General features: G+C 37.6%; 1 protein-coding gene across 1 annotated transcript in view; it reads right to left on the bottom strand.

The window, feature by feature from the left end:
* Positions 1–22,979, bottom strand: part of Cdk4 (Cyclin-dependent kinase 4) — a 157,688-nt gene that overhangs the window by 4,665 nt on the left and 130,044 nt on the right. The window contains exons 5-6 of the mRNA XM_090380723.1: positions 19,969–20,019; positions 3,331–3,466 (exon numbers count right to left, since the gene is read on the bottom strand). Coding sequence (XP_090236849.1) covers positions 3,331–3,466; positions 19,969–20,019 — 187 coding nt within the window. The remainder of the gene's footprint in view (positions 1–3,330; positions 3,467–19,968; positions 20,020–22,979) is intronic.

Raw genomic sequence — 22,979 nt, 5'->3', positions numbered from 1 at the left:
TACCAACAGCAAATTTTAATTGGGAAGCAGAAAAGAATTAATCTTGGAAGCTACCAAGCTTTTTATACCAACTAAGAAATACTGTTCAAGGTTTAGGCCTAAATGGATGTCAGATGAACTAAACTTGAGGCAGAGAATAAAAATGCATGGGATGCATATAAATTATCAGGTGACACAGAAGCCTATGGAAGGTACAAACTAGTCTGTAATCAAGTCACAAAGGAGGTTAGGTAAGCAAAGATAGATTATGAGAAATCTTTGGCAAAGGATGTAAAGAAAAACAGCAAAGACTTCTTTACTTATGTAAACTCTAGAAGGAAGGAGATGAATTAGATTGGTCCACTTGATGTTAGTGGTTCGACTGTTGATGATCCTGCTCAGGTAGCTGACAAACTGAATGAGTATTTTGTATCTACTTTCACTCATGACGAACTCTGTGGAGGAAGTGGAGGCCAGAAGTTTATCAAACTCTAATAGAGAGCTAAATGATTTTGTAATAGCTGAGAGCAAAGTGGAAGAGAAATTGTTGAAGTTAAACATAAGAAAGAGACCTGGTGTGGATGGGATCCATCCAGTTATATTAAAGGAGGCAGCAAAGGAAGTAGGCAAACACTTAGCCATAATTATGAGAGCATCCTTGGATTCAGGGATGGCTCAAACAGACTGGAGCTGTGTGCAAATGTATCCCAAATTCACAAATGGGTTATCTTAGGATGACACGAGTAATTACAGACCTGTTAGTTCAACTTCTGCACCAGGGAAAATAATGTAGTCACTGGTTAAAGAAGCATTGCAGGATCATCTACACAAGACTTCAGTTATAGTTCAGACACAGCATGAGTTTGTTAAGGGGAAGTCTTGTCTGACAAATTTGATTGGATACTATGATGTGGTCACAAAGGAACTGGATGCAAAGAATAATTTTGATATCATATACTTGGATTTCAGGAAAGCTTTTGATACTGTTGCATGTGGAAAACTGCTGCACAAATTGAAACAGTATGGCATTAAGAGCAATGGACACTGCTCTTCATGGACTAATGTTATTAGTGGAGTTCCCCAGTGTTGGCAGGGGTGGCTCATTTGTAGGCACTACAGAACTGCAGTACCCCCAGCTTTTTAAATCTAAATATATAGTAAACAGAGTTATATTAAATTTTGAGAAGAACAATGCAATGGAATGAATATTTTTATTAACAGGTCCCGCATATAGTATACTCATCCACTATTTCCAATAATCATTTCAATAATAAATGAATAAAAACACGAGATCATTTTAAACTTTGAAGTTTAACCATAGATGGAACTGTGCGCTACGCAGTTCCACATTTAGGCCCCAGTGGTTGAGTCAATGCTTAGTTGCCAGGCTGCCAATATGCCATTTTTGAGGTGATAAAACGAGTCAAAGAAACTGCAGTGTGAGCAGTGCCAATTTGAACAGTCTATTTTCAACAAATAAAAACTGAAGGATGGATTTTATTTTTAAATAAAATTTCGAGATTACCCAAGTCTGTTAATGATAAGTGTCCAGTTAATGTTTTGTAGTATTTTTAACTTGCTTATTATTATTACCATCTATATCTACATGTCTTATAACCAAGGCAATTTAATGTAACTTTAAGAAGCAGCACCCCCATACATTAGAGTCACGAGTTGCCATTGGGTGTTGGGCCCATTATTGTTTCCTATATTTATCAATTATATTGATCAGGCTTGATGTTCAAGTTTACAGACAATACAAAGGTTGGCATGGTTGTTAATGACAGTATGCTATTGAAATGGGATCTAGAAAAGTTGGGCAGATGGGCTGAGAGGTGGCAACTGAAGTTTTAACATTTACAAATGCAAAGTACTGTATATAGGTAGCAGCAACCCCAGAGTAATGTACCAACTGTGCAGTACTACACTTGTGGTAGTAAAGAATGAAAAAGACTTGGGGGGTAATTGTGCAATCAGATATGAAGTTTTCTGAGCAGTGCAGACACAGCTGCAAGAGCTTATGGTACCTTTTCAATAATAATATACAGGAATTTTGCTAGCAGGGATAAGGAGGTAATTATCCCTTTGTAGAGGCAATGGTCAGGCCACACCTTGAGTACTGCATACAGGTCTGGAGGCCTCATTTTAGGAAGGATGTAGAGCTGCTGGAATGAGTAGTGAGAAGGGCAATGAGATTAGTGAGGAGAACAAAGGGTTGCTCTTTCCAAGACAGGCTTGAGATTTGAAAATCTCAGGTGTCTGGAGACTAGGCACCTGTTTGGTGATCTGACTGAGGTGTAAAAACCCTTGAATAGTTTGAACAAGCTCAACGCTGATGGGATTCTTCTTCTCAGATTATCCCCTCAGACATAAATTCAAGCTGAAGAGAGACGGTTGTAGAATAGATGTGCAGAAATTTGCCTTTAGTCGACAGGTGGTTGATTGCTGGAACAAACTTCCATTGGTTTTTGTGGAAGTTGAAAGCATAAATAAATTCAAGGAAAAACTGGACAAACTTTTGGAGCGAATGGATGAGTGAAATGGGGAAATTTTTTTTTGGCTGATGCTGTATAATCTTTCTTTCTTGCATCATATGCCTCTAGTAATGTTAATGGTAAGGGCCAGTAAGCTGTAACAAAATTAATGCACTCGTTAACAAAGGCACTCAAAGAAAGCAAAATCACTCTTATTGATGTTACATGTGTATTTGTGTGCTTTGATTACTGAATATACTGTTCTATAAACTGTTCTATAAACCAGTTTCCTGCAAATGATGCCTTTAGAGGCCTGAGATTGCAATAAGAAACTAACAATTTCCAAAATTCATTTTTTAAGTTGATGCAGTATTTACAATATAAATACAGTACTGCTGTTTAATATTTTCATGTAGGTACAATATTATTTTTTAAGAATCATATACCCAAAAGAAACATTGTCATTATCAGTGGTTATCTGATAAAGTTTTTAAAAATTATGTGATTTATTTTTAACTAAATTATATGATTATGTCAGAAAGAATGTATATAACACAAGCACTGAACATTTCAAAGTGTGTATTAGTAAATGAATTAAAATGGAAGGGGAACCCATATAAAAAATTGTGTACTCATATAAAAAATTATGTATAATGCAGTTGTTGAAGTGTTTCCTCTGACTCCTGCATTATATCGAAGTTGCACTATACTAAACAAATAATAAACAGTAGTACAGCCACCCACATACCATATGCTACAATGGAACAAGTTTAATATACAGGGTAAGTTCAGTAGGCAAATAGCTTTGAATTTTGAAAGACACACATGTAACAGTGTGTTTTTTAAAAGATCCTTCACGAGTCAAAGGCCAGCTTACTTGCATCAAATCCTTTGCTTCAGGACATATTTCAGGCACAACAGTTTCTAGTGGGACTCCTTCAGAGAATCTAAATGATGTCCATGGCAGGGACACATCTTGTGGCCAGTCTTCTTTTGATGGCGTTCCCATAATCCTATTATAAATATAGATTTTAGGTCAGCTCACATATAATCAAGAACTTATGGTTAAAACATTTTGAGAAGTGAAGCATGAAAGTACATGTAGTTCCTACTGTGTGCTCGTAAAGTGGGAATTTATTTCCCATAGACATAATGTTAAAAATAGGGGTTAAGTTCTGAACAATGAAATTAGTTAGCTGATTAGTCTGTTTAAACAATGATTGATTTATCCAAAGAAATGAAAACGCAGCCTGTAAAATCAAGCAAATTATAATAAAGAAATTATTTATGACTTGCAAATGTTAAAGAATGTTTATTCTTCGTCATCATCGACTAAATGCACACTCGTTGATCACTCATTATTGGCTTGGCACTTGTTGTTTTGCTGCACAAGGAGTTGTCTTCTTCAAAATGCTTCAAGAAGCATTTGTTTTGAAGACAATCTTCTCTTTTATTTATAAATTTCAATAGCATGCATAAGCATGTTTTAATGCCATGCACAAATTGAAACTAACAAGATTTGTGTGGAGTAACAAGTTTACGAAGCTTTAAAAAAAAGGAATGAAGAGAAGATTCTGAAAATTTATTTATGTTTATTATACAAGTAAAGATTTCACATTTCACCATAATAACGTAAAAACCCACACAATTCCAGCTATCGGGATTATCGCAAATGCAATAAGATCAAGTTTACTACCCATTTATAATTGATTGCATTAACAGAAAAGCCCAATAAACCAGAAAGTTCAAATTGTTTTTACTGTTTTATGGTCGTGACCTCCAGAAATGTGCTTTAGAAAAATATCACAAAGCCGTTCAAAATTGGTTCTTATAACAGAATGTAGGATAATGATGAAAGTGAAGTGCATTTTAATGATTTGAATTGGTAACTAATATAATTTACTTTATGAAAACGACCTTTTAGAGAGTTATATAGCAAAAATTTCAACTTATTACCAACTAAATGAATTACCAAAAAATAATGTGTTATTGGGTTCACATTACGATATTTTCACGATACGATGGTGTCTCTGGAACGGATTAATATCATAAAACGAGGTATACTGTATTGTATAGCTATGTGCGTGGTCTGAAATGCAGTATTTATGAATGTTTAACATTCATTTTTCGCAATTAATGTTCATATTTTCGATTTTGTTGATACTTGAAAAAGAAAAAAAAAAAAAAAAAACTTGTAAACCCGGGAACTCGTAAAGCAGGAACTGCCTGTACTGCATAATCAGCTTTTCTATATATTACAGAATAATTTAAAATTCACAAAACTCAAATTGTAAGTGCTAATTTATCATTGACAACTATATAGAATGTGATTATATGCTACAGCAGCAGCACTGCTCATCCCCAGATGTCTGTGGATGTTTATAAAATGAAAAACATTCATGATCTCCAGATTTTTTCTTTTCAGACTACTTAAAAGGAGTGGTATAGATCGACAGCCTTCACATTTTGTAAGAATTAAAAATCAATACAGAAATGAAAATTTCAATGATGGCAACTGTTTCAGCACTATGTAAAGTTTCATCAAAAATGACAAAAAGGGTTTGAAGTTTTGTGCTTACATTTGGTAAGAAGGACTCTTTCAACATTTATTGCAAGCTATATTATAATTATGCTTATAATAATAATTGAAATAAAACTGAAAATATACTATGAGTTGAATGTATTTCAAATCACCCTATACATAAACTTGCAGAATTATACTTTGTACACAGACAGAGAAATCTTATTACTTGAATGATTCAAAGCTTTATGATTTCAAATTAACACAGATTTGAATAATCTAATATTTCATTCTGGCACTAAAATTTCTGATTTTATAAAGAATGTCTAAGAGAAAGAAAAATTTGAAAGTTTAAATTCAACATTATGAATTTGCAAATTGAAATATCTATAAGTACCAAAAAATACAATGTATGTCCCAAAAGTTTCAGGACAGACTTTTTTTTATTGGTAGTTATTCAATGTCATTTCTGTCAAGTACATATGAAGAAGGCTCAGTCCCTATTTCAGTGCAAATTCCTAGACATTTATTCTTGTCACAGTATTTATCCACTAAGTTTACATTGGCTTGTACACATTAAATTTTCTATAAAATTGGGAAAAAAAGTGGCATACTAAAGACAAAAATGTTGCAAGAAGCTTAAGATTTATCTAAGCATGAAGATTTATCACACTGTGTTTTGAGTGTTATGGTCAATTTTGCAAGGAAAGGGGAGCACTGAAAATGATCCCATTAAAAATTTGGATAAAAACATGGCATGACCCAGGAATTTTTGCTATATGGTCAGCAAGTCAGTTTGTAATCTAGTAGACAAGTTGAATATAACCATATAAGTTGAACATAAGATAGGCTGAACGTGCTGGCAATTTTTCTTTTGATGATTAACATGGACTAATGTTATTAGTGGAGTCCCACAGGGTTCGGTGTTGGGTCCACTCTTGTTTTGTAGAAAACAAGAGTGGACCTTATTTGCCGTTCCTGCAGCAACATCGTGCACATAAATAAACTGCCAGCAAAATCTCGGAGTTCCTTTTTTAGGGGAATGCTGCAAACCCCCCAAAAATTTGGTATCATCTCTTGAATTGCCAGAAACTAACACCTGCCAGGCCTCTAAGTCCATGACACTCCGAATTAAGGATATGCCTCACGGGAACTTAGGGGCAAGTAATGGCAATGAGGGGGCTTAGAGGGGAACAGGTATCCTGTGTGTTATCAGACACTCAGCCTAAAACACTGATGGATCCAATATCTCTATTACAGAAGATTTAGGAGAGGTCCGGTTGGCCTGCCTCCCTAAAATCCATTAAACGTAAAACTAATCCTAAAGAACCCGACGAAACCACCTGAACTCCCGAACTCCTACCGTCCCATCGCTCTCCTGTCGGTACTTAGTAAACTCTATGAAAGACTACTCTACTACAGACTTCTCAAACACTACAACAATGCAAACATGCCTTCTCACAGACAATTTGGATTCAAAACGGGGCACTCCACTGTGGATGCACTCCAAAATCTCCTTGAAGCAGTAGGAATTACCCAAAAGAAATACTTTCTGATCATCGCTGTCGACTTTGCTGGGGCATTCGACTCACTTTGGTGGCCGAGCGTCCTAGGCAGACTGCGCCAATCAAAGCTTCCAGTAAATCTATATAACTCAATCAAAAGCTACCTTTCCAACAGATCAATCACTGTCAATGCTCCATATATGAAAATCACCAGACAGGTCTACAGAGGATGCCCACAGGGCTCGGTTCTGGGGGCCCATTCTTGTGGAATCTTGTCTTCGATGAATTCCTTGGCATGGACCTAGGAGAGGTCACCTCTCAGGCCTATGCAGATGATCTTATTATCACCCTTACCGCCGATTCTAGGGCACGACTGGAGACTTTGGCAAATAATGCACTACAGAAGCTACAGGACTGGGCTAAACACCATAACGCTCAAAGGAAGTCTCAATGAAGCCAGACCGCCACAGATAAAAATCGACAACAGGACCATAAAATTCTCCACTCAACTTAAGTATCTAGGAGTTATACTTGACAGCAAACTAAATTTCCAGCCACATCTTAAATACCTAAGAAGAAAGATACGCAATTACACCGCCCTTGTCACCCGGGGTCTCCAGACGGGACTGGGGACTCAATAGGCACACTCTGTCCTTATTCTATAAAGTGATATTTACCTCGATTATAACATACTTTGCAGAGAGTCGAATCCTCGACTCTCTGCAAAGAAACATCCTGCTCACTACAACCTGTGCCTGCTGCACTGTCAGTACCCATGCTCTGCAAATCCTAGCAGGCGCCATGCCACTGGACCTGGAGGTGGTCCGCTGTGGACTACTCTTCCACCTCTCCAAAGCAAATTCCAAGACCATCCTCGACTTCACAACAGACCCTGCAAACGACAGAACAGCAGAAAAAAAGCGTCTCCTCACGTATCTGCAGCAGGCGTGGCAAGCCAGATGGACTACTTCCAACAAAGGCGAAATCAGTAGAAAGTTCTTCCCTTACATTAACAGGGTGTTCCCCAGGCTTCCCCCCTGGTTTTCACCTGGCCTTTATGCTACATACCTGTTAACTGGGAATGGATCATTAAAAGGCAAACTGATGGCCCTGGCAATCATCGATGATCACATTTGCACCTGTGGTGGGACTGAGAGTTGGTCACACCTTATGTACGACTGCCCCCTGTATGAGGATCTCCGCTGCACCTTCATCACTTCCTTGACCTACATACCCAAAGACCAAGAAACACACCTGCTTGATAGTAGGGAGGAATATACAGCTTTTATGCGTTTCGCACAAGAGCTCTTCAGCCGAAGGAAATCCTTAACTACAGTTCCTGTACCGGCACCACAACGGTCCCAAGGAAGACAACAGACGATCTGAGACCATGATGGACTTTCATCCAGACTAGACAGTCATGAACTTGACCACCACACCATCAAACGGACAACTATCCGACGACTGGAGTTTGAAAGCTACCATTGGATGGAATTAAACCCCTGGATTGGACACCCACCCAATGTCAATGACAGAGGTGGCAAATGGCGATCCTATCTGTGCTCCCTTGTACAGTCATTTTCGACCCCATTCCTTCCCCTTTCTTTGCCTTCACCTGATTGACTGAGTGTCCATTGATTGGTTGGGGATGCCTTTGCCTATATCCCCTTACTCTTACTTTCATTCCCCTCTTCTTCTGTACACCCTGTACTACCTCACTCTAACTAATCGCTTTTTTTTCTTTTTTTTAATTAATTTATTTATTCATTTACTTTATTTTATTCTTTTTTTAAATTTTTTTTATTTTTTATTTGTAATTTTTTATATATTTTTTTATTTGTAATTTTTTTATATATTTTTTATTTGTATTTTTTTTTAAATTTGTATTTATTTATTTTATTTATTTTTTTTTATTATTTTTTTTTAACTTGGTCTGCACTCAGGAAGCTGAGGCGACCCTGACGGAGACTAGCCAGAGAATTATGGGCAGCCTAGCTACCTCCTAGTGGTGTGTGCGGGCAACGTGGGGTTCCACCAGGGGCCCTGCGGCCAAATGCCAGGACACACAACAGAACCCAACACAAAACTACACATTCAACACACAACACTTTTCTGGCATCTACAGTAGTACTGTATTTCTTCACAGTGTGCATATGGTGCAGATGTGGGAAACCACAGGTGGCGCCTGACCTGACTATGCACACTATGTTGTTTTGTTGTTGTTGTTTTTAGGAGCATTAGCAACTAAGGCCATATTGCTCTGGGATATGTGGTGGTCATTCCCTGACCTTTCCGCATCTTCCGTATTTGGTGGTGACGGGCTCGAATCCCAGTCTAATCAAGAAGCATGTGATACGTACTACTGCTCCTTCCCACCTGGCTACGGAGGCGCCCATGTTGTTTTGTATATTTATCAATGATATTGATGAAGGTATATCAGGCTTAATGTCGAAGTTTGCAGATGATACAAAGGTTGGCAGGGTTGTTAATGGCAGTGTGCTACTGCAACAGGATCTAGATAATTTGGGCAGATGGGCTAAGAAGTGGCAACTGAAGTTTAACCTTGACAAATGCAAAGTACTGCATATGGGGTAGAAGTAACCCCAGAGAAACGTACCAACTGTGTGGTACTACACTTAAGGAGGTAGAAAATGAAAAAGACCTGGAAGTAATTGCGCAGTCAGATATGAAGTTTTCTGAGCAATGCAGACAGGCTGCCAGGGCAGGTCATGGGGTTTTGTCAATGATATATAGGAATTTTGCTAGCAGGGAAAAGGAGTTGATTGTCCCTCTGTATAAGGCAATGGTCAGGCCATGCCTTGAGTACTACGTACAGGTCTGGAGGCCTCATTTTAGGAAGGATGTAAATTTGCTTGAGCGTGTACAGAGAAGGGCAACAAGATTGGTGAGGGGAATGAAGGGATCCTCTTACCAAGAGAGGCTTAAGTTCTGCAAATTGCAGGTGGCTGGAGACTAGGCACCTGCGTGGTGATCTGTTTAAGGTGTATAAGGCCTTGAATGGGTTGAGCATGCTGAATTCTGATGGGATCCTTCCACTTGTTCAGATTACGAACCTAAGGGGGCATAAATTCAAATTAAGAAAAGACAGATGTAGAATAGATGTGCGGAAATATGCCTTTAGAGCGGGTGGTTAATTGCTGGAACAAACTTCCATCTGTCGTTGTGGAAGTTGATAGGTTGAATAAATTTAAGGAGGAATTGGACAGGCATTTGTAGGTAATGGTGTGATTTTTTTTTTTTTTTTTTTTTTTTTTTTGGCTGATGCTGCATAAGCTCACACACTTGCTTTCTTGCATCACATGCCACTACTACTACTACTACTACTACTATTTTCCCTAAACTAAATAATGCAAGTTGGTTATTTAAATGAGATCTCATCTATGTCACTGAAAGGTGAATTATAATCAAGTATTTTTATACACACCTCCAAAATACTGTTATATAGCTACATCTATTTGGAATGGTGTGACTGACATTCACCTCAATAAAATTTCCACTCAATGTTGAGCCTTAAATGGCTCAATATAAAAGCAGGCTTTCCTTGCATAAAATTCAAATCCAAATCATACAAAATTTAGGTTATATCTTCACAGCAGAAAATGAAAATGGTACAATCTAACCTTTGTACAATCACATATGTGCAATTGCGATACTGATACTACACACATATACCTTTTATATTAACCAATGAACACATTAACCTATGCCCAATGTGCAAAGGTTAATGGCAAACAGGACATAACTAGGGCAAAACAAATAGCTACTAAGCAACCTAATATAAACAAGGAAAGCAACATTATTATTCTGAAAGCAAAAAGTGACTTTACCCATAAAACCAGTGAGGCAGTTAAGGACACAGTGGTAACAAAGTTGACGCCTCATCTGAGAGAAATAAAGATAAACAACATGCGGAAAATCAGGAATAACGGAGTCCTGATCGAGGTAGCAAGCAAAGATCTAAGAAAAATAGAAAAACCATCCTAAGGTGGAAAAACTGGGCTTGCTCCCTTAAAAACGAAAAGGGAAAAACCCAAATATTATAATCTTTGATGTACCTGTGTCAGTAATAGAAAAAGAATTCATGATGGATATCTACTTCAAAAACTTTAACAATGAAATGACAATAGATGAATTTGCTGCTGAGTTCCTGCTGAAAAGAGCAACAAAAAAACAAAAGGAATGGACAGCTCAACATAATTGCAGAAATTACACCAAAAATTTGGAAGGTATTGCAAGGAGAACAGAGAATCTATGCTGGCTGGACCAGTCATAGATTTAGGGAACCCTTCCCTATCCAAAGATGCTTTAACTGCCATAAATATGGTCACATTGCCAGAGACTGCAGTCAGAAAGAACCTGTTTGTGGTCACTGTGCAGTAGCTGGCCATGATTACAAAAATTGCAAAATTAGATAGTATGAATCAGAGCTGTGCTACTCAATATGTTCTACGTTGATAATATTAGTAAAATAATAAGAGGAGTATACCTCAATATAGTGCGTAGAACCCTTCCGTACGATACCCTCCAGAAATTAAAACGGAAAAAACGAAAAAATCGGCAAACTTACCGGTACATTAGAGTAAAAAATAAATAATTAAATAATCAATTTAACACAATACAAATCAATTTAAAACAATTAAAAATCAAATTAACGCAATTAAAACGTGTTAAATTGATTATTTAATTATTTATTTTTTACTCTAATGTACCGGTAAGTTTGCCGATTTTTTCGTTTTTTCCGTTTTAATTTCTGGAGGGTATCATACGGAAGGGTTCTACGCACTATATTGAGGTATACTCCTCTTATTATTTTACTAATATTATCAACGTAGAACATATTGAGTAGCACAGCTCTGATTCATACTATCTAATTAACTTTTAAACTCTTATTGACTATTTCATTCACTTCCTGTCTCTCCAGCAGAAAACAATCGATACACACAACTATGGGATATTTTTTGAATGGCTTGGTACAAAATTACATTAAATCTACACTAAGGTACTCGGCCCAAAGTTACCATATTTCTTTTCTAAAATATTGCCTTCAAAACAACATCGTTCCGAAGTTTGCCAGAGTAAATTTAAATCAAAAAATATCAGGCATAAAACAACTAACACTGGCGACATCGCGTAATATCGTCAAGCTTGCCTTAAAATCTCGTTATTCGAATAAACAAAAATACCTTTCTCAGGTTAGGAAGCTTCGCGATAAATTAAAAAATTATCTACATCCGAACGATTGGTCTATATTGAAGACCTCCATAGATTTGCGACGGGAAGCACAGGCCTCAGAAATAAAAAACAGACACGTTAATAAGTTGCAAACATTATCGGATAGGTCAAGACACGTTCATGCGAATTAGGAAGGAAAATCGTTTTGAATATTTTCGTTTGATTCTTTTAATTGCGTTAATTTGATTTTTAATTGTTTTAAATTGATTTGTATTGTGTTAAATTGATTATTTAATTATTTATTTTTTACTCTAATGTACCGGTAAGTTTGCCGATTTTTTCGTTTTTTCCGTTTTAATTTCTGGAGGGTATCATACGGAAGGGTTCTACGCACTATATTGAGGTATACTCCTCTTATTATTTTACTAAAAATTGCAAAAATAAGTCTCAGCAGCCAAAATGTGCTACCTGCAAGGCAGCACAGAAGACTGACTATACACATAGTATCCGGGATGGTAAATGCCCCAGTTATAAAAAAAATGGCAAAACTTATACAATCTAGGACCAACTATGGGCCAGACTGAAACATTAATGTGATTAGGACTCTAAATCTCATCCAATTGAATGCTCAAAGAGCAAGAGCTGTTGTAGATCAGATCAAACTCAAATTAGAAGAAAATAATATAGATATCTTGGTACTCCAAGAGCCCTACACACATATGGGTAGGATTTAGGGATGCCCAAGAGGCTATAAAATAATAGAATACACCTCAGGTGTCCCTTCTACAGCAATAGTAGTTAAAAATACTGACCTTACAATCACAAAGGTGGGTCACCTCTGCTCCCCAGTGGGAGTATGTGCCCATATCACCAGTGCTGTAGGACAGTTTTACATTATCTCACTATATTCCAGACCAGGTGAAGATATAAATCCAACTATTGAATACTTACAAGTAATCACAAACTTGCTACCTACTGCAAATATCATAGTTTGTGCTGATGTCAACTGCCAATCAGCCTTATGGCATAGCCGCACGGAAGACAGAGCAGGTACACACAATGGCCAGATACTTTCAGACTACAGCTAGGCCTTGCATAACGCTAATTCGATTAACGTGATATTCAGTTAACGCTATTTGAAAAATGATACCACTTTTCACTTTACACGATGCAAATTTCCAGTTAACGCAATCTTTTTTTTATGCGATAGTTGAAAAAGATTTGAATCACGTGTTAAGCTTACCGCAAGTCGTATGGTCAATAAACAAACGTTTGCCTGCTGCCCGCCTCGGTGTGTTTCATCAACCATCGGAAGAAGACGTATTTGTCTCCTGCTAATAAAGTCAATGCAGACTTGCATTTAAAAATTCAAAATTTTAAATGAGCCAGATGAAAATGTTACCGCGAAGGAGGTAACGGTAAAAGAATTAGATGAAATCTTTCGTATCGCATAGAACCTCAAACAAAAGGTTTGATGTTCTCTGCAATATTTATTTCGCCAAGGCCCAGAGAAGATTGTTGTCGGCTATCGGAAATTGATTGATGAAAAGAGAAAGTCAACACTGTTCAAATATTTCCGCAACAGTAATTTCTTCATTGTGTATTTTATGTCTGAGGTTCCCAAAGTTTCTCGGTTCACAGCACCTTTAATGTCTCAGTAATTTTTTCAAGGCGCACCCAGACCAAAAGAAATACCTAACAGTTTCGTTTAGTAGTTAGGTCCAAACAACTTAATAAGAAATGCTGAAACTGTGAACTACCTCAAGCTAGTAGTTCGCGCGGTGTCCGACAGATGTCGAGTATCGCTGTGTTTCCCTCGAAAATTTAAAATATTCCGTGGCGCACAGTTTAAGAACCCGTTTTATGCAATAAACATTTAATTCCATAATTATTTTCATTATCTTTTACATTATATACAGTTAAAAAGTTATTTGAAAGGTATTTTTTAAATTATTTATGGACATTCCAGAAGGTCAAGGACCAATTATAATTTTTCCTATTGGTTATGATATTCGATTAATGCGTTTCCATTTTGCGTGATGCGCTCGCGGGATGAATTAATCGCGTTAATCGGGGCCCGCCTGTATATAGCCACCTCACCCTTTCAAGTGCTAAACCAACCAAACCTCCCAACTTTTAGCAGTACCATGTGGGAGAGTGACATTGATGTTACTCTTGCCACCAATTCAATAGATTATAAAATCACAGACTGGTGTGTCCAGCCAGCCTGGACCACATCAGATCATACAGCCATTTCCTTTAAACTAAACAGGCAATTACAAACAACCCAACACTCCTGTTGGATATCAAAAGATATAACCTTAAAAAGGCAAACTGGCAGATTTTCGCAGAACATACAGCAGCTGAGCTGCAAAAACAGAAAAATGAGTGGTCTAGATCAGGCAACTGTAGCCTGGACGAGCAAGCACTTACTATGACAAACATTTTAACAAAAACAGCAACCCTGTCTATCCTAAGGAAAAAACCGAGGAAGCAGGCAGTTTCCTGGTGGTGCCCTGAACTGACTATACTCAGAAGTAGGGTACACCAGGCGAGGAGACATTTTCAAAGAACCAGAACTTCATAAGAGACAAGAAAAAGGAGTGCTGGAGGTACTTAGTGAGAACTACTGGAAACAATAACCCTTGGGAAATTGTCTACAGAGTAGTGACCAACAAGCTGCGAAGAGGAGATGTCTTAGAAACTACTGTCAAACCAGATGGAACCATAACCCTGAGTTGGGCTGATTTTGTAAATAACATCCTAGACAGTATTATTTAGTCTGAAACTGGGGATCATTCCCCCACCCAGCTAGACATTATAAAAGAAAACACTGAATATGATAATGCCAATATTGAACCTCTGTTTACTATACAAGACTTAGAAATAGCACTATCTAAAACCAAAAACAATAAATGCCCAGGTTTTGATCTCTTAGAGGTTGACATTATCAAAAAATTAGCAGAAATAGCACCAGACAAATTAATAACACTATATAATAAACAGAAGGTATACTCCCAAAAATATGGAAAAAAGCAGTGTTAAAATTAATTCTCAAAAACCCTGAAAAACTCCCTACTGATCCAAAATCATATAGACAAATAGCCCTACTTCCTGTACTATGATATGAAAGACTAATATATAGCAGATTAGCTCAATATTACATAGAAGCAGGTTTATATTCCAACAATCAGTATGGTTTTAAGCAGGGCAATTTTATGGAGGATGCCATGCACCACCTACTGACAACAGTTAAAAACACAGAGGAAAAACATATGCTAGCAATCTCCATTGACTTTGCTGGGACATTTGACTCACTCTGGGGGCCTAGTGTTCTTAGGAGACTCCGCCAGGCAAATGCCCCACAAAACCTCTATAAGGTAATAAACAGCTATCTTATAGACAGAAGTGTCTCAGTACGCACAATGTTCCAGGAATTGACATGCCCTGTGAATAAAGGCTGCCTGCAGGGTTCAATCCTTGGCCCTTTCTTCTAGAACATTGTTCTGGGCAAATTTCTGGCCTTGGATCTGGACCCCGTGGAAAGCCTGGCCTTTGCAGATGACATGATTTTCCTTGTAAAAGGTAACATGTGAGTGGCTGTAGAGCAAAGATCAAATGCCGCCCTCTTGCAGCTGCAGGCACAAATACACATGCTCAAAATATCGCCTGAAAAAAACCAAACAAATACTTCTAAAAGGCAATTTGGACATAAGAAGACATCCACAAATAAAAATTAACACAACCACTATAAAAATGGTAACAGAACTAAAATATCTCGGAGTGGTCTTTGATTCAAAATTAACTTTTTACCCCCATTTGATCTACTTGGCGAAGAAAGTGAGAAATTATACAGGTATGATTGCCAGGAGCAGACTGGGGACTCAAAAGAAAGACCCTGGCAATCATATACCATGCAATGTTGAACAAATTAGAATCGATACAAAGGACAGTACTACTCACTATTACCAGAGCATGTTGCACAGTAAGCATACCTGCGCTACAGTTGCTGGCCGGAGCTCTCCTACTTTACCTGGAAGTAGCCAAAAGAGGCTTATATTATAAATTTAAAAAGGGCATACCCACAGAATTTCTGGGGATAGCCCTTGATACAACGAACACATTCAATGCTGAAAGAAAAAGAATAGCTACAAAGCTCCATGAGTTATGGCAAACAAAGTGGGAGCAGGAAACCAGAGGTCTGGTTACCAAATGGTTTTTACCACAGGTGTCAATGGTTAGCCCAAAGCCACCTAAGTGGTATGCCCCTAGACTTTTTGCAACATTTATATTGACAGGTCATGGCTCCCTAAAGGCGAAATTAACCTCCTTAGGGCTGACTGATGACCCAAACTGCACCTGTGGTGAGAGTGAAGACTGGGCACACATTCTATATGAATGTATAATATATGACATCCCCAGAATAGAGTTAATAGCACAGAATGGTCCCTTTCCAGGGGAGAAGAACAGAGAAGATGAAAATCTGTGATGAACAGAGAAGAGAAAAATTATAAAGCCTTTACATCTTTCACACAGAAAGTATTCGAAATGCGCAGAACAGTCCAAAGAATGGCAATTCAGCCCTCCAGCAATTAAACAATAATCAATAGTTAAAACTGCCCAAGTTTCCCACCACGCCCAGACGATGACTTAAAAACTGTCAGGATAGCAGTATTCTGCACCCTGACAGAAACCTGACATGACAAAGAATGGCAATTCTTTGTCATGTCAGGTTTCTAGGAACCATGGGTCCCACACCAAATAAGTAACCATGTAGGGGAGGGAGATGTACAGGCAGCCAGGGAAGCAGATTAGCTGAAAAATATCAGTAAGCTGGTAGCAAGGGGATGCAATGTAGAATGAATGAATGAGAATGAAAGACAGAATGAATAGGTTTGGCACTGAGTGAACTAGGAATTATGGTAAAAGGGAATAAATGGCAGTTTTGGTGAAAGAAAGAATGACCTAGCATGAGGGAAAGAGAGAGTGAATGGGAATGAGTGGAAGAGCAAATGTGGTTGGCCAAGATTGGGAATAACCTACATTACTTTATATATACTAACAAACATTTACTATCCACTGCATTCTCCCCTGGCCTGCAAAAAACTTGTGGCTAGCAAAAAAGCTTGTGGCCGGCACCACAACTGAAGAATAACAGTAAATTGAGGTGCCCAGAGAGTGCAATGCAGAAAGTGAGAGTCGAATACATGAAATGAAAGCTACAAGAATGAATGAAAGTGTAAGTGTGTGAGAAAAAGAACACAAACCATAAATGCTGCAGTTAAATACACACTAACCCTAGTTTTAATTAGTATTTAAATTTACATTACACATCATTGCATCCCCCCTGGTGTGTGAGAAAAATATGAATGAGTGTGAGGGGGAAAAAAAAAAAATAAAACTTGAAACACACATAAAACTTGAAAAAAAAAAAATTATAAAATATAAGAAAAAAAAGTATAAAAAAAAAATTAATGCAAGTAGAGTGAGAATGCAGATTATGAATAAAGTAAATGTGTGTCTCTCCCACCCCTTCGACTGGTGGGTTCCCACTGTCAGCTAACATATCCTACCCCCAGAGCGAGATGGGCAGCCAGCTTGACCTTCTTACCAGATTCGACACTACATGGACATGATAACCATCACCAACAAAGACATACTGCAGCTTTGCTGACGACACACCATTTGGCGATCTGAACTGGGTACTCTAACCCGGTTCCCTTTAAAACCCCATCCCAAGGCAGGAAGGTGAGGAGACAGAGACCTCTCTCCCCTGCCTCCCCCCATACTTCGCCTGGTGGGGCTCGTCTGCACTGACCTCTTTGGGGATGCCTACTCTATCGTCCCTATTCTTCTATCTGTTTCCCAGTTTTCAGTCTTCCCCCCTCTCTCACTAAACCGACCGAGTACAACCCTTAATAATGGCGCCAAATTCTAATCAATGTCTAAATTCTACCACTTTCATGTAAATCTTTCAGTCAAATTCTAGTGTACACTCCCCCATTTTTAATCTACTGGGTGCCTGTGGGCAACGGTGGGTCCCAATAGGGGACAACTAACACTATTATCTTTCATTTAGCGAATAGCCTCACATCTAAATTTAATAACATCGAAATTTCGCCCAACCTATTAGGGCTTTTAACATCTCTCTAGCGTTCAACCCCAACCAGCGATTTCCTAACAGCAATCCCATTAAGGTCAAACACTTGATTTTTTTTTTTTTTTTAAGGTCCTAGCCACTGAAATCCCAGGAAACTAGGTGGCAGGACCTGCCAGAGCAACTTGTTGTGAAACTGGACACACCTGGCTAGCCTCCACGTGGCAAGGTATGGTCAATGTCAGGCCCCACTAGGGGCCTGGCGGCCAATAAGCCGAACAGACAATGGGCACAACACATCACACTGCACAAACATGGCCCACTCACTTTCAAGTCTCTGGCTTGACAGTGTACTGTCCTCGATACAGCGAACACACGCGGAGATGGGAGAAATCCCAGGTGCAGTCCCAGGTTTGTTATTTCCTGTTATTATACCTTTTATAATAACAGGAAATAACAAAACTTGAACAGGTGCAATATAGCTGATGCTACTCTTGTGCCACTAAATCTCAAACAACAACAGCCTTTTATAACTTCTACAAATACTTTTATACATAACATAATAAATGTGCATACTCCAAAAAAAACATAAGAAACCGAATTCCAAAATTCCATTTGCATGAAACTGAAGCATGAAAACCAGCTAGCAAGATTACTTAGGTTATGCTATAACTATTACCATAAATTGTGATTATTTTAACCCACATGACTGCTCAATAAAACCTGAAATGTCTCCTGATGGGTAACAAATCATTAGTATAAGCATTAGAATCAGCAAAGAATGCAACAAAACATCATAAAAAAATCACCTTCTCTTTTACTGTGTCAAAAATCTCAATGATCAAGGAGATATTTGTTCCCCCCTGTACCAAGGACCATCCAGATGGCAGCAGCTCTAAACATCAGATGTCTTCCTGCCATTATCCATGAGAGAAGACTCGTCTTTGCTGTAAAAATGATGGTTGGCATTATTTTGGAACCAGATTTCTGGACTAACTGTGGATGGAGAATCCCAGTACCAAGCCTTCGGGCCAATCCAGTCCTTCAGGTTTGTTTGTTTGTTATTTGGTTTTTAGGAGCATTAGCAACTAAGGCCATATTGCTCCGGGAATATGCGGTGGTCATTCCCTGACCTTTCCACATCCTCCGTATTTGGTGGTGACGGGCTCGAACCCCGGTCTAATCAAGAAGCATGTGCTATGCACTGCTGCTCCTTCCCACCTGGCTGCAGAGGCGCCCTCAGTCCTTCAGGTCACCCCCAAACCAGTTAAAGTTACCAGATTGGTTCCTACCTGTGCAAATGCTGCAGTTCATACACTCCTTGGATGACAACCTCTACAAGCTCGCAGTCGATAAAAAATATAGGCAGAACTTACTCCATCGACTTCCTTCTCAGGACGACGTCACAGGACATTAGAACCTGCTCCTGAGGTCCATCACTACAGTGTTCCAACTTTCTCTGCCTACTCAGATGACTCCAGCACAGTAAAAGGACTGCTCCCTGGAGAATAATCTAACTTGATAACACGCTGTTGTGTATATATTTTCATATGTAAATTTGTCATTTTTTTCTCCAGTACTTAATCCTACACTTGTATAATTAGTAATAATAATATTGTTTTTTTCTTTCCTATCTCATCCTTGTTTATTACATTGTATTAGCCTCTCCTGTAAACTCCTGGCTTGTAGCCATGAAGGGTATTGTGTATGGAGTGTGCCTTTTGTATGCAATAAAGAGTTCTTCTTCTTGTAAATTGGATATGCCACATGGAAGAAAACCATAACCCCATTTTTATCAAGGCTTCAAATGATATTGAGAATTTAATTTTACCATTAAATAACCATTAACAGGTAGTGATCGTAATGTATTATGTGGAATATATCTAAAGGAATAATTATACTCAGAAGTAAAATGAGAGATTTTTATTCCTGCAAGGAAAATTATACAGATCCTGAAAGGAAGATAAAAGCCGATAGCAATATTCATGAATGTAAAATTCATATAATCTAAAAATTTGCCATTTTTCATGGTATTTGAATAATGTACCTAGGTTTTACATAATATGTGCCATTTTCAAGAATATGGGATATATCTTTGATATGTGCCATATAACTCATACTTGTGTGCAGTTAAAAGTGCTTAACTGCAGTTTAATTCATATTATATATAGCTATTGTTATTTGATAAAATTAACTTACTCTATAATCTTTCCTAGCTGATCACCCTCTGACTGTCCACTGAAAAGAGGTCTGAAATAAGACAAAATATTTTATAAGCTACAATCCAGTCTCTGTATAAAATAATATTTTCTAAGTTTTAGGCTATATCCAAATGCTATGTACATATAACCGACACTTTTTTGGATATTCACCTACTGGGGGAGAGGGTGCAGTCAAGTCTACAACTGCTTGGCATTTATCCCTCTACACTACACTACACTACACTGCACACACACACACACACACACACACACACACACACACACACACACACACACACACACACACACACACACACACACATACACACACACACTATACTCTCAGAAGTATTTGGACACCTTTCTGAAAGTAGTAAAGTGGGCTGACCATATCTCCAGCAGCAGGGGGTTGTACAAGGGGCAGTAGTAATAGTAATAATAAAATATATAAATGTTTAAAAGAAATACCACTGACTGTAATCAAGTATAGTAGTAGCATGATCCCAAATCCATTTAAGACTTCCAAAGTCAACTTTGTAGGAGATACAAAAATAAAGAAGAAGGTGGAAGATACAGCAGTAAAGAAATCAGCATTAGCATGATGTACGAAAGCAAGCTTGTACAGCATCAGCCAAAAAAAAAATAAAATAAAACCCTTCCCATTTCACCCATCCAGTCACTGCAAAAGTTTAGTCAATGGCATCAGTTGCTGGCATTCAGTCTAGGGTTGCTTCTATATAAAAGTGGCCCTACACTAGCTGCTCATAGAGATTATATAATGAAATAAGCACCTCTTTGCCCTTCAAGATTCCTTGTACATCAGAGATAAAATACCACGTGCTGTTCCAGCATTGTATATATTGTTCAGAAACTTCATGTTAGATTGCAAAATTACTCCCAACTCTTTTTTACAGTAAACTGTCTCAGTAGTTTGTGGCTTCCCAGGCAATAAATTACCCAACTATGCTTTTCCTTTAATTTCCATATTTCAAACCAGCTAAATAATTTGTCTTGGTCACCTTGAAGCAGCATACCTTGGCTACAATTTTTTATTGCCCTCCCAACCTATATATACATCATCAGCAAATTTGACACCAAGCCAGTTATGGCTTCATTTAACAAATATCAGAAACAACAAAGAATATCCTGAAAGAGGTCTCTGAGGTCAGGAAAATTCATGTCTAGGCAATAAACTCATACGCCGACCATTAAATAAAATTTTACTGTAACTAAAGTTTTTACAAATAATATAAAATCAAAAACAAATTATTTACAATAAACTACTGGTTGTATATTACGGAATGCTAAAAACTGTAATAAAAGATCATTTACTATAAAATATGCTAAAATATAAAAATTAAAAACGCTAAAAACCGTTAAAAACCTGAAGGTTTCGAGAGCGTCAGCTCCCTTCTTCAACAGTAATATGACTTTCTGCAACATCTCTTTATATAGCAGGCTCACGATACCTCCACACGTGGTATTTCTCCAAGTGGTTCCATCGACAGTGCTGGTTTGAAGTGGCTCGGGTACGTGGCCCACGTACGCGAGCCATTTCAAACCAGCTTCCGGTTCTGCCCAGGTGTCGATGGAACCACATGGAGAAATACCACGTGTGGAGGTACTGTGAGCCTGCTATATAAAGAGATGTTGCAGAAAGTCATATTACTGTTGAAGAAGGGAGCTGACGCTCTCGAAAGCTTCAGGTTTTTAACGCTTTTAATTTTTATATTTTAGCATATTTTATAGTAAATGATCTTTTATTACAGTTTTTAGCATTCCGTAATATACAACCAGTAGTTTATTGTAAATAATTTGTTGTTGATTTTATATTATTTGTAAAAACTTTAGTTACAGTAAAATTTTATTTAATGGTCGGCGTATGAGTTTATTGCCTAGACAACAACAAAGAATCCAATATGGAACCCAATGGAACTTTGCCTAAGATGGTCTAGTCAGAAAGCAATTTCTGTTTGTACCTACCCATTGTCCCCTTTTGCTTAACCAACCTTTTATCCCCTATAGTACCTTCCCATGAATGGAACATCCCTCCAACTTACACAAAGGGCATAAGTTGGAATAGTGCATTACTTTCATTCATGCATTACTTTTATTTTCTTGGAAGGTGGGAAATAGTAATAAAAATCTCTTTCTTTCTCTGCTAGCCAAGAATTAATATTAGTAGTGGCAAAATGATTCGAGAAAGCAAGTTTATTCAGTATCAGACTTTAACTAATAGTTCTTATACCAAACACTGTAACTGGGGTTTTACACTTCTTATTAGAAGGCAAGAAATAAACAAATAAATTATAAGTTTTATTTTATAAAATATAGACACATTTTTGTTTTTTCTTCATTTGGATTTTCATTATCTGGCACTGACAGTCACAAACTAGATTTAGGGGGAGGAGGGAGGGAGGGAGGGAGGGGGAGAGAGAGAGAGAGATCTTTTTGTTAGCATAACTGTAGATAAAATGCCAATGAAAAGAAGGTCGTATGTTGCATAAAATTACGTACAAAGAGATTTCTTTGAGAATCAAAGGAACAAAGGATTTTAAATTTTTATAATACTCACTGGTATCAATAAGAAGGTTTAAATCATATTAGTTTTCTATATTAACTTTTATTATTTAACCATCTGTCACTTGCACTAAATGGAACAAATAGCATCTTGGCATCTGTAAAACATCTTTTTTGTTTTAATTATAAAAAACAAATTTTTAGCTTTTTTTACTGAATTTAAAATAGTGTTCTATTAATTATAATTTGCTAAACTCAGTTACCATATTGAAAAATAAAATAACAAGAGATACTACTAAAAATAATAAATGTTTTTATATTTCTTAGAATTTTCAAGGTCACTCATATCCAAACTGAAACACATCATTCACCTGTTTTTGTCAGTTGTTCATGTTTAGCCAGCAAAACCAAAGCACTATGACAAGATTAGAGAACTCTTGTTGACATCTCACAGATGCCATGTGAAAATGGAAACTGAGTTCAAGAAAG

Source organism: Mastigoproctus giganteus, chromosome 9, assembly GCF_048544385.1.
Source record: "Mastigoproctus giganteus isolate SK-2022 chromosome 9, ASM4854438v1, whole genome shotgun sequence".
Lineage (NCBI taxonomy): Eukaryota > Metazoa > Arthropoda > Arachnida > Uropygi > Thelyphonidae > Mastigoproctus > Mastigoproctus giganteus.
Note: the sequence above shows the minus strand (reverse complement) of the source record. Positions and strands in the feature narration are given on the sequence as shown.